Raw genomic sequence first — 16,041 nt, 5'->3', positions numbered from 1 at the left:
TGTTATATTATGCATATACATGTAGGTCTGCTATATTATTACTCCTGTGTAACTTGCCAATACATTCCAAGTATTGACCTATATGGCTGCAACGTCTCATGTTGCAGGATATTCAGACGAAGAGTAAGGTACCGTTAGGATCGCGAGTCTGCACTCAGCATCGCCAGTGGGCTATGACTCATCGTTATTTTCTGCTACTTTCCGCTGTTTGATTGAATAAAGCTAGCCAAGTGCTATGCAGATTTTTTTTTATTTTATACATTCTGGATCATACATTGTAATAAATGATGCACTTGCTATTCTGGTATTCATCTATATTGTGTGTGCTAGCGAGTTCGATCCAGGGACTAGCACGGTAAGCACAGAGACTCAAATCCTTCGAGGTTTGGTCGTTACAGATGGCATCAGAGCACTGTGTTGACTGTAGGACGTGACCCTAGAAAATGGATTAGAAAAGCTATAGGAGTGAAAATTATTTTATAAACCAGCTATACTTCTTGCTATTTATTAGTTAACCCCCTCAAGTATCTTGAACAGTTAAGTAGGAACTAGTGCTGAGACCACCATTCATGCTTGCTTTATATTGCAACGTTATCGTGTTAGCGTATCTGATTATGCCCACTTTCGTGGTATGAAGATACTAGATTGTTTGCTTGATTGGTAGTTGTTTGTTAAATTGCTTAGTGTCGAAATTATTCGACTATATATATATATATAATATTATCATATTGTTTGTTGTTTGTTTGTTGTTTGTTTGTTTGTTGGTGTTATTCGTTGTTGTGTTTTGTTGGCTTGATCATATTATGCATATGGGTAGAATATATTTATATATACATAGTTTTTGGCCCTATTATATCTATAACTCTTCTATGCTTGCCCACCAGATGCCGCCGAGGCGTGATAATAGGCGTAATGCTGCAGGAGGAGACAACAATGGCAATGATGTACTGCCATACATGCAGCAGTTGCTTCAGGGACAAGCTCAGTTGATCCAGTTGCTTGTCCAGAACCAGAACAACAACAATAACAACAACAATCCACCGCCACCTCCACCAGTGGATATGCTTACCAGGTTCTTGAGGTTGAATCCTCAGAGGTTCTCTAGTTCCCCCGAACCTATTATGGCTGATGACTGGCTCCGTGCAGTCAATAGGAACCTGGAGACGGTTGGATGCACAGATGCAGAGAGGGTGAGCTTTGCCTCACATTTGTTGGAGGGTCCTGCTGCAGCTTGGTGGGACAACTGCTTGGTCACTTATCCCATTGCTACTATCACATGGCCTCAGTTTTAGGATGCTTTTCGTGCTGCACATGTGTCTGCTGGTGCTATGAGTCTGAAAAAGAAGGAGTTCCGCAGTTTGCGCCAGGGAGGTCGCACAGTTAATGCTTATGTGGAGGAATTTAATAATCTTGCACGTTATGCTCCTAATGATGTTAACACTGATGCAGCTAGGCAGGAGAAATTCTTGGAGGGCCTTAATGATGAGTTGAGCCTTCAGTTGACAGTGGCCACTTTTAGGAATTGTCAGGACCTGATTGATAAGGCTATTGTGCTGGAGGGAAAGCAACAGGCCATAGAGAATCGCAAGAGGAAGTACAACAACAATAACAGGTATAATTCAGGACCACAGCAGAAGCCACACACTTCATATCATGGTAATGGAGGTAATGGACATAATCATCATGGAGGTAATGGGCATCATAATCACCATGGAGGGAATGGCCACAACCATAATGGCCACCATCATCACAATGGGCACAAGAGTAACAATGGCAATGGTAGAGGTAATGGTAATGGTAATGGTAATGGAGGGAATAATAAGCAGAGCCACCAGAGTATGCCTGTGCAAAGGGATATTAGTCAGGTTCAGTGCTATAAGTGTAGGCAGATGGGCCACTACTCCAATGCTTGTCCAGAAAGCAAGAACGGTAATGGGAATTCAGGAGTGAGCAAGCCAAACCCCATCCAAAGGGGTCACGTCAACCATGTTAATGTGGAGGAGGTCTACAATGAACCTGATGCAGTGATTGGTAAGTTTTTGATCAATTCAATACCTGCGCTTGTTCTTTTTGATTCTGGTGCATCACATTCATTCATATCACGGGTATTTGTGGATAAACATAAGCTGTCTACCGTAGTACTTAAGTCACCTATTCTAGTAAGTTCTCCGGGGGCTGAGATGGCAGCAAGTTTGGGTTGTTTTCAGATGCCTTTGTCTATTGGGAAGCATGTTTTTCCTACAGATTTAATTATAGTGAAGTCACAAGGTCTGGATATTATTTTGGGTATGGACTGGATGATCAAGTATGAGGGTCTTATTGATTGTGCCAGTCGATCTATTACTCTCAGTGCACCAGGAGGGAAGAGGATCAAATATGTATGTAAGTATAAGCATAAGCAGGTACATGTGAACTCTCTTGAGGGGGGTAGCCTTGAAGAGGTGCCGGTTGTGAGGGATTATCCAGATGTGTTTCCAGAGAAGTTGCCAGGTATGCCACCAGATAGAGATATTGAGTTTCTTATTGATTTAGTACCAGGCGCTGGACCTATTGCAAAGAGACCGTATAGAATGCCTCCTCAAGAGTTAGAGGGATTGAAGAAGCAGATAAGAGAATTGCAGGCACAGGGATTTATTCGCCCAAGTTCATCACCTTGGGGAGCTCCAGTTTTGTTTGTGGAGAAGAAGGGTGGGACCTTGAGGATGTGTGTTGATTATCGTTCTCTGAATGAGGTAACCATTAAGAATAAGTATCCTTTGCCTATGATAAATGATCTGTTTGACCAGTTGGAGGGAGCTACTGTGTTTTCTAAGATTGACCTTCATTCTGATTATCATCAATTGAAGATTCGTGAGCAAGATATTCCAAAGACTGCTTTTACTACGAGGTATGGGTTGTATGAATATACTGTTATGTCATTTGGATTGACTAATGCTCCTGCATACTTCATGAATATGATGAACAAGGTGTTTATGGAGTTCCTGGATAAATTTGTGGTTGTTTTCATTGATGATATATTGGTATTCTCCAAGATTAAGCAAGAGCATGAGGTGCATCTGCGTTTGGTATTGGAGAAACTAAGGGAACATCAGTTGTATGCCAAGTTCAGCAAATGTGAGTTTTGGCTGGATGAGGTAGCTTTCCTTGGACATGTTGTGTCAGGTAATGGAGTTGCAGTTGCTCCATCTAAGGTTGCTGCAGTTACAGAGTGGGAGACACCCACGACAGTTGGAGAGATTCGCAGCTTTTTGGGCCTTGCAGGTTATTACAGGAGGTTTATTGAGAACTTTTCTAAGATTGCAAAGCCTATGACTGAATTGCTGAAGAAAGAGAAGAAATTTGTTTGGACTGATGAATGTGAAGCCAGTTTTCAGGAGTTGAAGCAGCGTTTGGTTACAGCACCAGTCTTAACTCTGCCGGATATACATAAGGACTTCCAGGTATATTGTGATGCTTCTCGTCAAGGACTTGGGAGTGTTTTGATGCAGGAAGGTAAAGTTGTTTCTTATGCTTCACGCCAGCTTAAGAATCATGAGCATAATTATCCTACACATGATTTGGAGTTAGCCTTAGTTGTGCATGCATTGAAAACTTGGAGGCCATATCTTATTGGTAATCATTGTGATATATTTACTGATCATAAGAGCTTGAAGTATATTTTTACTCAGAAGGATTTGAACCTCAGGCAGAGGAGATGGTTGGAGCTTATTAAAGATTATGATTTGAATGTGCGGTATCATCCTAGTAAGGCTAATGTTGTTGCTGATGCATTGAGTCGTAGGAGCCATGCTAATGCAATTAATATTGATAATATGCCACCCGAGTTATGTGAACAGTTCAGGAATCTCAGGTTGGAGATGGTTCCTAAGGGATATTTAGCAACACTTGAGGTAAAGCCTACTTTGCTTGACAGGATCAGAGAAGCTCAAAAGAATGATAAGGAGATTGCTGAGATAAAAGAGAATATGGTTAAAGGTAAGGCAGAAGGTTTCCGTGAGGATGAACATGGAGCCATATGGTTTGAGAAGCGTATTTGTGTACCTCAAGATACAGATATCAGGAAGTTGATTCTTCAGGAGGCGCATGATTCACCTTATTCTATTCACCCAGGTAATACTAAGATGTATTTGGACTTGAGGGAAAGATTTTGGTGGCCTAGCCTGAAGAGGGAAATTGCTGGATATATTGCAATATGTGATGTGTGCCAGAGAATTAAAGCAGAACATCAGAGACCAGCAGGTTTGTTACAGCCATTGCCTATACCTGATTGGAAGTGGGATGAGATTGGTATGGACTTCATTATAGGTTTACCCAGGACTCGGTCAGGTTATGATTCTATTTGGGTAGTTGTTAATCGTTTAACTAAAGTTACTCACTTCATCCCGGTAAAGACTACTTATACCAGTGCTCAGCTAGCAAAGATTTATATGTCTAAAATTGTTTGTCTGCATGGAGTTCCAAGGAAGGTAGTGTTTGATAGAGGTACTCAGTTCACATCCAAATTTGGCGTCAGTTGCATGAATCCTTGGGCACAAGGCTGGAGTTCAGTACAGCTTTCCATCCACAGACAGATGGGCAGACAGAGAGGGTAAATCAGATTTTGGAGGATATGTTGAGAGCTTGTGCTTTGGACTATGGGTCCAGTTGGGATGATAATTTACCTTATGCAGAGTTCTCATATAATAACAGTTACCAGGCTAGTCTGAAGATGGCACCATTTGAGGTATTGTATGGTAGGAAGTGCAGGACACCGTTGATGTGGGATGAGGTTGGAGAACGTCAGTTCTTTGGACCAGACTTGATCAGGGATGCTGAGGAGAAGGTCAAGTTGATTCGTGACAGGCTGAAGATAGCACAGTCCAGGCAGAAGAGTTATGCAGATGCAAAACGTAAGGAGGTGACATATGAGGTAGGAGACCATGTATATCTTAGAGTTTCACCACTTCGTGGAATTAAGAGGTTTGGAATCAAAGGTAAGTTAGCACCACGTTTTGTGGGGCCTTACAAGATCTTGGAGCGTAGAGGAGAGGTAGCTTATCAGCTGGAGTTGCCAAAATCCTTGTCAGGAGTTCATAATGTGTTTCATGTATCTCAGTTGAAGAAGTGTCATGCAGAGATGATGGATGTTCCATTGAGGGACACGGTGCCACTTGAGGCAATTCAGTTGGAGAGTGATTTGACATACGAGGAGAAACCTGTTAAGATTCTGGAGAGAGCTGAGAGAGTTACTCGCACCAAGACAATCAAGTTATGCAAGGTTCAGTGGGATCATCACACAGAGGAGGAAGCTACCTGGGAACGAGAGGAGGATCTCAGGCAGGATCACCCACACCTATTTGCTAGCTAGCCCGAATCTCGAGGGCGAGATTCATCTTAAGGGGGGTAGGTTTGTAACATCCCAATTTTCCTAAATTAGGATGTTATTAGATCAATCATATGCATATCATATTTTTATTGCATTATTTGCTTTTTCAGAATATTCAAATCATTATGCAACAAAAGGCAATTTATTTGGAGTGGAGATAACATGACTTCTCCCCTGTTTTAAAAAATGTTCATAATGTGCAGAATATTATTTCAAGTTCATCTGATATGTTCTAGTAATTTTTGCAATCTCCAAAATATTTTATTTATGTGTTATTTTGTTGTTATGTGTGGCCTATTGCATAAAAACTATTTTTGAAAATTGCATTAGTATTGGAACAAGTGTTCCTGTAGTTATAGCTGTAGTGCTATTTTGACTGTGTGTCTAGGTATTTTTATTTAGAATTTATATTGTGTATTTTGTTTTATTTATTTTGTTTTCTGCTGCTTTTGTTAAAAAAACACCAACCAGCTGGCCAGCGGCCCAGGCCAGCCAGCCAGCGCAGCGGCCCATCGCCCGCAGCCCACTTTTCCCGTACCGGTGCCCGAACCGGCACGCGCAGCCGCACCGCTCGCCCGACCCGCACCCGATCCGCTGCCCCTCTCTCGCTGACGGGTGGACCCTGCACCCATCTTCCACCCCGAGCCGGACGCAGCCGTGCTGCGCGCACGCCTAGGCCGACCCGGACCTATCCGGCGCCTGGTTCGACCCCGTGCACCCCGGAGACTTCACGCACGAGGAGAATCCCCAGGGGAACCCTACCGAACTTTTGCCCCGTCTTTTCCTCGACCGCACGCCTTGCCGAGCTCGATTGGATCTCGCTGGAGGAGCTCCAAGTCGCCGGACGCTGCCGTCGTCGTAAGAACGCGCCGAGCCTCACCGCCTACTCCGCTCAATGCCCCCTTCAACGCCGCACTCTTCTAACACCTTTTTGTTGCCAGAGACGCAGCCGAACGCTGCCGCTGCCAGAGCACACCGCCGTTCCCGTTGCCGTCGCTGCCCGCAGAGGACGCCCCGTCGCTGCCCGACCTCACCTACGCCTCCGCCACTCACCGCCGCACCCGTCCGTCGCTTCGTCTTCGCCGGAGAGCCGCCGACGCGCGCATGCAAATTTTCCAGCCAATCACGCGTTAACACTTGGCACCACTACAGTAAACGCCACAGTAACCGCTACAGTGTTTCCAGAACAGAGTTTTCTTTTGTTTTATTTTTAGATTTTTAAGAAAACTTCAACTAGCTATATCTTTTAACCTATATGTTCAAATTAGGTGATTCTTTTTCCTGTGCACTCACAAAAACCAGCACTTTATTACAGTACCAAAATCTCACATGTTTGCACTTTTCAAATTTGAATTCGTTCGATTTGAATTAAAACTTCCGGAGGCCATAACTCTCCAACCGTTTGTCAGTTTTAAGTGATTCTTTTTGCGTTGTGACCGTAGTGCAATTTAGGTGTTGTTATGCTGCTGTTGTTGAGTTTCAAAATTGGTTTTCTTGCTATTGGTCTTTTTTTGGTTCTTTTCGTGTTCCGGTGATTGATTTGTTGAATGGTGTGAAACGTGTAGATTGTCCGGAGTGCGACGCGAGCTATTGTCAGGAGTGTGACTTTCTGAACCAGAACCAAGGCAAGTTACATGTTGATCATCCTTTACCTATTGTTTTCTATGCATGTAGTTATATCACACTATGAATATATGCATGTATAGGATTATTATATTATTTTGCTATATTGTTGAGCTATCTCCCGTCATTGCAGATCGTGGTAGTTGTAGTTTTGCTATGCTTTGTAGACGGGGTTGGTTCGAGTATTCATTGAGCTTATGTGAGGATTATATATTTAACAAATTGAGTAGTAACTCGGGATTTAACTCACCTCTAGGCGGAATTGGCATTGAAGGGTGGTTTCAAGAACATCATGGTTTATACCCTCTGAATGTAAGTGGACGGCCGCCCAGGCTCAAAAATATCAGACAGACTTAGTGACTAGGAGCTTCCATGCGCAACCACTAGCTAAATGGGCTCTGTCTTAGTTGAGTAGGTTGTGGGATCCTCGCCCAGGTAAGCTAGCAGATGTAGATATGAGTAGGTGTACCGGCTGCCAGGGGTGGAGGTGACTGCTTCTGAAAGACTTCGTCTCAATCTTCGGGTTGAGTCTAGTGGGTAAAGTGTGCAAAACTCTACAGAGTATTAAAACTAATCATGATTAGCCATGCCCCCGGCTATGGGTAATTTTGAGCCACTATGCCATTACAGTTGTTGGATGATCTTGACAGATGTGACACTTAATAAATTTGTTGGGCAACTTAATAAAGGGTAGGTTGGAGTTGATTTTGCCAACTCAACCTTGTGTATTTAATTGTAGTAATAAAAGAACTAAATAAAAATTTGACTATTAGGTAGTTATGAGGACAAAATCAGCTTTCTGCAAAATAAACTCTCAAGCCTTCCTTTTGTTATATTATGCATATACATGTAGGTCTTCTATATTATTACTCCTGTGTAACTTGCCAATACATTCCAAGTATTGACCTATATGGCTGCAACGTCTCATGTTGCAAGATATTCAGACGAAGAGTAAGGTACCGTTAGGGTCGCGAGTCTGCACTCAGCATCGCCAGTGGGCTATGATGGGACTCATCGTTATTTTCTGCTACTTTTCGCTGTTTGATTGAATAAAGCTAGCCAAGTGCTATGCAGATTGTTTTATTTTATACATTCTGGATCATACGTTGTAATAAATGATGCACTTGCTATTCTAGTATTCATCTATACTGTGTGTGCTAGCGAGTTCGATCTAGGGACTAGCACGGTAAGCACAGAGACTCAAATCCTTCGAGGTTTGGTCGTTACATAAGGTGATGCAATTCTATGGTTAACATCATACTTGGCAAGCATTTTACAGAAAGCACCATGAATAAAATGTGAACCACCATCAGTCATTAAATATCTAGGGACTCCAAACCTTGGGAAAATAACTTCCTTAAGCATTTTAATAGAGGTGCTGTGATTAGCACTACTAGTTGGAATAGCTTCTACCCATTTAGTAACATAATCAACAGCAACCAAAATATGTGTATACCCATTAGAGGAAGGAAAAGGTCCCATGTAATCAAATCCCCAAACATCAAATGGTTCAATAGCAAGTGAATAATTCATAGGCATTTCTTGACGCTTACTGATATTGACTATTCTTTGACATTCATCACAAGATAAGACGAACTTACGGGCATCCTTGAAGAGAGTAGGCCAATAAAATCCATATTGCAATACCTTGTGAGCAGTTCTATCTCCAGCATGATGCCCTCCATAAGCTTCAGAGTGACATTTCCGTAGGATTTGTCCCTTTTATATCTTTAGGACATGGAATTTTCTCAATTGCATCAACCTTAGCTTGGTCCACTTCAATACCTCTTTCAGAAATTTTATGACCCAAGACAATGCCTTCATTAACCATAAAGTGGCACTTCTCCCAATTCAAGACAAGATATGTTTGTTGACATCTCTACAAAACTCGATCAAGATTGCTTAAATAATCATCAAAAGACTTCCCATAAACAGCGAAGTCATCCATGAAAACCTCAACAATCTTTTCACAAAAGTCAGAGAATATAGCAGTCATGCATCTTTGAAAGGTAGCAGGTGCATTACATAAACCTAAAGGCATATGTCTATAAGCATAAGTTCCAAAGGGACAAGTAAAAGTGGTATTTTCTTGATCAGGTTGAGAAACATGTATTTGTGAAAAACTAGAATATCCATCAAGGAAGCAAAAATGTGTGTGCTTAGATCATCTTTCAAGCATTTGATCAATAAAAGGCAGAGGGTAATGATCTTTTCTAGTTGCTTTGTTTAATTTTCTAAAGTCAATTACCATTCTATAACCTGTAACAATTCTTTGTGCAATAAGTTCATTCTTATCATTACGAACAACAGTTATACCTCCTTTCTTAGGGACACAATGAACATGACTTACCCATCTACTATCAGCTATAGGATAGATTATACCTGCTTCTAGAAGTTTTAGTATTTCCGTTTGTACCACTTCTTTCATCTTCGGATTTAACCGACGTTGGTGATCAACAACGGGTTTAGCATCAGGTTCCATATTAATTTTGTGCTGACATAGAGTGGGACTAATGCCCTTTAAATCATCGAGAGTATATCCAATAGCAGCTCGGTGCTTCCTTAGAACTTTCAATAATCTTTCTTCTTCATGTTCTGAAAGGTTAGCACTAATAATAATAGGATATATCTTCTTTTCATCAAGATAAGCATATTTCAAAGTGTCTGGCAATCGTTTTAATTCAAATACAGGATCACCTTTAGGTGGAGGAGGTCCTCCTAGAGTTTCAATAGGCAAATTGTGTTTAAGTAGAGGACGTTGTTCAAAGAAAATCTTATCTATTTAATTTCTTTCATGCATATGAAAATCATTTTCATGGTGTAGCAAATATTGTTCCAAAGGATCAGTAGGTGGTAAAACAATAGAAGCAAGACCAATTAATTCATCCTTACTAGGCAATTCTTTTTCATGAAGCTTTCTGCTAAACTTGGAAAGATTAAACTCATGAGACTCATTGCTACCTCTTGAGCACTGCGTTGGTTTTCCCTTGAAGAGGAAAGGGTGATGCAGCAAAGTAGCATAAGTATTTCCCTCAGTTTTTTAGAACCAAGGCATCAATCCAGTAGGAGGCCACGCACAAGTCCCTTGCAACCAACGCAATAAAAGGGGTTGTCAATCCCTTCACGGTCACTTACGAGAGTGAGATCTGATAGATATGATACGATAATATTTTTGGTATTTTTATGATAAAGATGCAAATTAAAATAAAAGGCAATAAAAATAACTAAGTGTTGGAAGATTAATATGATGAAAAATAGACACGGGGGCAATAGGTTTCACTAGTGGCTTCTCTCAAGAGCATAAGTATTACGGTGGGTGAACAAATTACTGTTGAGGAATTGACAGAATTGAGCATAGTTATGAGAATATCTAGGTATGATCATGTATATAGGCATCACATCCGAGACAAGTAGACCGACTCCTGCCTGCATCTACTACTATTACTCCACACATCGACCGCTATCCAGCATGCATCTAGAGTATTAAGTTCATAAGAACAGAGTAACACTTTAAGCAAGATGACATGATGTAGAGGGATAAACTCATGCAATATGATATAAACCCCATCTTGTTATCCTCGATGGCAACAATACAATACGTGCCTTGCTGCCCCTACTGTCACTGGGAAAGGACACCGCAAGATTGAACCCAAAGCTAAGCACTTCTCCCATTGCAAGAAAGATCAATCTAGTAGGCCAAACCAAACTGATAATTCAAAGAGACTTGCAAAGATAACCAATCATACGTAAAAGAATTCAGAGAAGATTCAAATATTCTTCATAGATAAACTTGATCATAAACCCACAATTCATCGGTCTCAACAAACACACCGCAAAAGAAGATTACATCGAATAGATCTCCACAAGAGAGGGGGAGAACATTGTATTGAGATCCAAAAAGGGAGAAGAAGCCATCTAGCTAATAACTATGGACCCGAAGGTCGGAGGTAAACTACTCACACATCATCGGAGAGGCTACGGTGTTGATGTAGAAGCCCTCCGTGATCGATGCCCCCTCCGGCAGAGCTCCGAAAAAGGCCCCAAGATGGGATCTCACGGGTACAGAAGGTTGCGGCAGTGGAATTAGGTTTTTGGCTCCGTATCTGGTAGTTTGGGGGTATGTATGTATATATAGGAGGAAGAAGTACGTCGGTGGAGCAACATGGGGCCCACGAGGGTGGAGGGCGCGCCCGGGGGGTAGGCGCGCCCCCTACCTCGTGCCCTCCTGGTTGATGTCCTGACGTAGGGTCCAAGTCCTCTGGATCACGTTCGTTCCGAAAGTCACGTTCCCGAAGGTTTCATTCCGTTTGGACTCCGTTTGATATTATTTTTCTGCGAAACTCTGAAATAGGCAAAAAATAGCAATTCTGGGCTGGGCCTCCGGTTAATAGGTTAGTCCCAAAAATAATATAAAAGTGTATAATAAAGCCCATTAATGTCCAAAACAGAATATAATATAGCATGGAACAATCAAAAATTATAGATACGTTGGAGACGTATCAAGCATCCCCAAGCTTAATTCCTGCTCGTCCTCGAGTAGGTAAATGATAAAAACAGAATTTTTGATGTGGAATGCTACTTGGCATAATTTCAATGTAATTCTCTTAATTGTGGTATGAATATTCAGATCCGAAAGATTCAAGACAAAAGTTTAATATTGACATAAAAATAATAATACTTCAAGCATACTAACTAAGCAATCATGTCTTCTCAAAATAACATGGCCAAAGAAACTTATCCCTACAAAATCATATAGTCTCGCTATGCTCTATCTTCACCACACAAAATATTTAAATCATGCACAACCCCGATGAGAAGCCAAGCAATTGTTTCATACTTTTAGTGTTCTCAAACTTTTTCAATCTTCACGCAATACATGAGCGTGAGCCATGGACATAGCACTATATGTGGAATAGAATGGTGGTTGTGGAGAAGACAAAAAGGGAGAAGATAGTCCCACATCAACTAGGCGTATCAACGGGCTATGGAGATGCCCATTAATAGATATCAATGTGAGTGAGTAGGGATTGCCATGCAACGGATGCACTTAGAGCTATAAGTATATGAAAGCTCAACAAAAGGAACTAAGTGGGTGTGCATCCAACTCGCTTGCTCACGAAGACCTAGGGCATTTTGAGGAAGCCCATCATTGGAATATACAAGCCAAGTTCTATAATGAAAAATTTCCCACTAGTATATGAAAGTGATATCATAGGAGACTCTCTATCATGAAGATCATGGTGCTACTTTGAAGCACAAGTGTGGTAAAAGGATAGTAACATTGTCCCTTTGTCGGGGGAACGACACCTATGGGATCACAAGAATCCCTACTACGGTTGTCGGGGCGCAGGGTTGCGAGAAGAGCAGGATTAGTAACCAGCACAAGGATCGTTTACCCATGTTTGGGCCGCGAGGATGCGTAAAACCCTAGTCCTGCTTTGGTGGGTGTATTTCAGAGAGTTCTTGAGCTCTCGAACTAGCTGTGGTGAGTGCGTGGTTTGAAAGAGCCGAATCCTTCTCCAGTATGCCATGGGCCTCCTTTTATAGTCGAAAGGGGCTGCCACAGTGGCACACAGGAGGTGGAAAGGTGCAGAGTGCTATGAGCTTATCGCTCGTATTATAGGACAAGACGCATTTAATGCGTAGCTTAGGTGTCCCCTTGCTTTATCGGGGACGGGGGCGAGGCATGTCCCGTCCGTCGCCGCTCCTCCTTGCTTCGACACGCGCCCTGGCCAGTGAGGCATGCGGTGCCATGTAGGCAGGCAGGCAGCTGAGGTGGCGCGGTGGTGGAGCCTTCACGAAGATCTGCATGCCGCCACGCAAGCGTTTGACGAGTTGGCCCGGGAGCTGCATGTTGCCACGCAGGTGCCTGCTCAGCTGGTTGAGCTGGCAGCTGCATGCGAACGGCGGTGGAAACTTGGTCGGCGCGGGCCTGGCGGTGACCCTGCTGGCGTCCTTGGTGAGGGCCTTATCGGGTGGCCCGGCAAGGGTCTTGCCATGGCGCGCTGTCGTCCCCGGCATGGACCTTGCCGGGGGTCTCGTGGCTTTCCTCGGCAAGGATCTTGCCGAGGATCGTCGTCTTCTAATCCTCATCTAGTCTTGGGTGTTCCTTGTCTTCACAAAGATCTGCATGCCACCATGGAGGTGCCTCCCGAGCCCTGGCCCAACGTGATGTTGGAGACCGAGGGCTTAAGGGTGGCTCACTCTGTTGGTGTGGGGCGAGCTGCCCCGGCAAGGGTCTTGCTGGGGGAACCTGCTTCGTCCCTCTGCTCTTTGTGGTCTTGGCCTTGGTGTTGCTCTGGTTATCTTGGTCTTCGGTCTTACCTTGGCTCACCTCCCCTGGTCTGTTTGGTGTGACCGTGGGCGCGGCTCCGACTGCCCGTGCATAGGTAAAGGGGTACAAAAGTGCGCCCTCCTTTTGTACACTGACAGGAGCCCCCGGGCCTGGGCCACACATAAGCGCGACACGTTGTTGGGCCAGGCCCAAAACGGTGCGCGGGCAGGCGGGGCGGTTTTTACCGCGGTAAAACTTTTCGTGCGCTGCGCTTCCCACGACCCGCGTGTGCAGCGCGGCGTGGCGTGGAGGGGTGCGCGTGACGTGGGCGGCATGCGTGGGGCGGTTTCCACACGCATGCGTCACATCACAGTAAAGAGGCGGCTCGCGCCTTCCCCGTAAAAAGAGAGAGGCGTGGAGGCGCGGCTCATTTACTGAATGGGGCCGGGTCGCGGTCTTCAAGGCATCCACACCCCACGATCACAGAGTGGGGAGAGGTCGTTTCACCCGTCCCCTCGGCTCTGCACGTCCGCCACGCGTCCTTCATGCGCCTGGGGTGGCAAGCGATGGAGGCGGGAAACCGGGCCGTCGCTGGTTGGGGCAGCGGGTCGGTCCCGATTCCCTGCGCCTCTGGTGGCTGGATTGGCCGAGCGGGGCGACCGAGCCCCGACCCCGCCCCTTTATAAAGAGGGGAAGGGGGGATGGCGTCCCGCACCCTTCTGTCATCTATCTCCTCTCGCTTCTGCTTCTTCCTTTCACTCGCCATGGAGAAGGGGAATCCTGGTCCCTCGACGGTGGCGGCGAGGGTCGCCGCTCGATAGCGCGTCCCTCCTCCTCCTGAGCCCGCGGTGGTGGAACCGGCCGCGAGGGGAAGGGGGAGGGGGCGAGGCCGTGGGCGAGGCCGGGGCAGAGGTCGTAGTGCTCGGGGAAGAGGAGGACAGGGCGGCGCCGGCTTCGCCCCCACCAATGATGCCTTTTCTGATGGAAGGACATGTTGGAGACCAGCCCCGCGAGTTCTTCATCAGGCTGCGCCAGCCTCCACATCGCCGTCTTCGTCTTCCCGCCCTGTTTGCTCGGGAGATGGAGCATGACCCGCCCCAATCCCTCAGATTGCACATGAGGGGTTGTGGGAATGGGGGCACGCGGGTCGACGTCGACTTCCTGGCTCCTCGGGTCATGTACCTCTGACGGCGGGGCTTGTCCTCTACTTCAAATTAATGGAGGACGGCCTAATCTCCGTCAAGGTCTTCGGAGACTTCGGTACTCGCGTGAAGTGTTGCATGGAGAGCTCCTCTGACGGAGATTCCGACGATGGAAGCTCTTCCTCGAGCGAGAGTGATGAGGAGGACAGCGGGGAAGATGACGGGGACGAGTCCGACTAGGCGTTGGACGCCCCACGCCTGGGCAGGTGTGGTAGCAGCAGCATCTGCACCTGGCCGCTCCTCCGGCAGAGCTTTGCCGGGGTTGGGGCCAGCTCCTCGAACTTCTCGGGGCCGTCTCCTTGGGCAGCTGGCGTTGGGAGGTTGCGGAAGAGGAAGAGGGCGGGCGGCAAGGCCGTCAACTCGGAGTACGCGGGCACCGACGCCTTCGTCGCGTACTGCCGGTCCTGCCGCCTCGTCTTCCAGCTCCTTTCCCGGCACCATCATCACCGGCACACCCGTGGGCGGCCACCGAGGTGCTCTCTTGGTGCTTTCTGCTGCTCGTAGCTTGCCTAGGCGCCCCTTTTGCCCTCTCGCCTCCTTGACCTGCCTCTTGAGGAGAGGGACAAGAAAGGGATCACGGGCATCTTATCTCTTTTTTAATCTGTAAGCCTTCGGGCCTTGTTAAATTTAAAGCTTGTAATCCCCCTTGTTCATGTTTTTCATTCCGTACGGACTGTACCTGTGTGGGATGCTTTTAATGAAAAAGGGTTGTTTGCCGGGTTTTTCGTTCGCGGGCAGACCCCGCGACAAGGAGCGAATCCTTGTTACAATTTAGGATAAACGTTTTCACCCGGCAACAGGCCTTGCCGTCCCCCCACTTCGCTCGACCATCCTCGCGCCCTTGGCGGAGGCAGGGATGAAGCGGGCTTAGGTTCCTCGTTCTACTTCCTTGCCACCGCAACTACAACCAAATCCGGGCCCAGGAGATAATCCTTGGGTATAGAAAAGGGGAGCACGGTGGCCTAGAAATAAAACGAGGTTTCATATATCCCAGTTCCGTTCCGAAATGCATGATAGGGGATGAAAGACTTATCTGGATCTGCAGCCCCCGCCAACCTTGTCTTGCCACGGTTGGATCTTTGTGCTTGCAGCCCCCGGCAACTCTGGTTCGCCGGGGTCGGGACGCCGGTCCGTTTCCTTTCTCCCAAGTAGCTCAGCAGAAGTGCTCATGTGCCCTGCGAACCAAAGGAGGACAGAAAAGAAATAGATAGACGCGCACTCAACCTCTAAGCTAGGGGTTAGTCGCCGCTAAGCACTATCAACCCTAACCAAGGAAGAGACTCGACCTAGCATGCATGCTATAACCTAGGGCGCCAGCGCTTCATTTATTTATGCTCAGGGTCTGCGCCTGGCTTTGTACGAAGGGTTACATGCCTTGCCGGCAAAGCTTGTACAAAAGGTGGCTTGCCGAGAGGCCCGGCAAGCCGCGCCTTATGGGTAAAACTTGGGAAGATGCTCGATGTTCCAGGAGTTGCTCACTGGGACAGCATCTTTGGTCTCCAGGCGGACTGCGATGGGCCTGGTGACTCGTATTACCTGATAAGGGCCTTCCCACTTCGGCGTCAACTTGTTGGAAT

The 16,041-nt window shown here is 45.9% G+C and overlaps 1 protein-coding gene across 1 annotated transcript; it reads left to right on the top strand.

The window, feature by feature from the left end:
• The first annotated feature begins 884 nt into the window (after positions 1–884).
• On the top strand, positions 885–6,041 carry LOC141034244 (uncharacterized). The gene is made up of 10 exons (XM_073506298.1): positions 885–1,190; positions 1,293–2,031; positions 2,245–2,732; positions 2,787–2,850; positions 3,163–3,440; positions 3,669–3,890; positions 3,981–4,110; positions 4,671–4,973; positions 5,067–5,316; positions 5,837–6,041. The coding sequence occupies exons 1-10, from the start codon at positions 885–887 to the stop codon at positions 6,039–6,041; spliced, it is 2,985 nt and encodes a 994-aa protein (XP_073362399.1).
• The last annotated feature ends 10,000 nt before the right edge of the window (positions 6,042–16,041 follow it).

This window comes from Aegilops tauschii, chromosome 1 (genome assembly GCF_002575655.3).
Source record: "Aegilops tauschii subsp. strangulata cultivar AL8/78 chromosome 1, Aet v6.0, whole genome shotgun sequence".
Taxonomy (NCBI): Eukaryota; Viridiplantae; Streptophyta; class Magnoliopsida; order Poales; family Poaceae; genus Aegilops; species Aegilops tauschii.
The sequence above is the reverse complement of the archived record's forward strand: the minus strand, read 5'-3'. Positions and strand labels throughout refer to the sequence as shown.

Excerpts from the sequence above, each read along its gene's own strand:
- LOC141034244 (XM_073506298.1), top strand. The coding sequence starts at position 885 with ATGCCGCCGAGGCGTGATAATAGGCGTAATGCTGCAGGAGGAGACAAC. Across the intron at positions 1,191-1,292 it reads GATGCACAGATGCAGAGAGG|GATGCTTTTCGTGCTGCACA; the intron begins GTGAGCTTTGCC and ends CCTCAGTTTTAG. Across the intron at positions 2,733-2,786 it reads ATTATCGTTCTCTGAATGAG|TTGGAGGGAGCTACTGTGTT; the intron begins GTAACCATTAAG and ends CTGTTTGACCAG.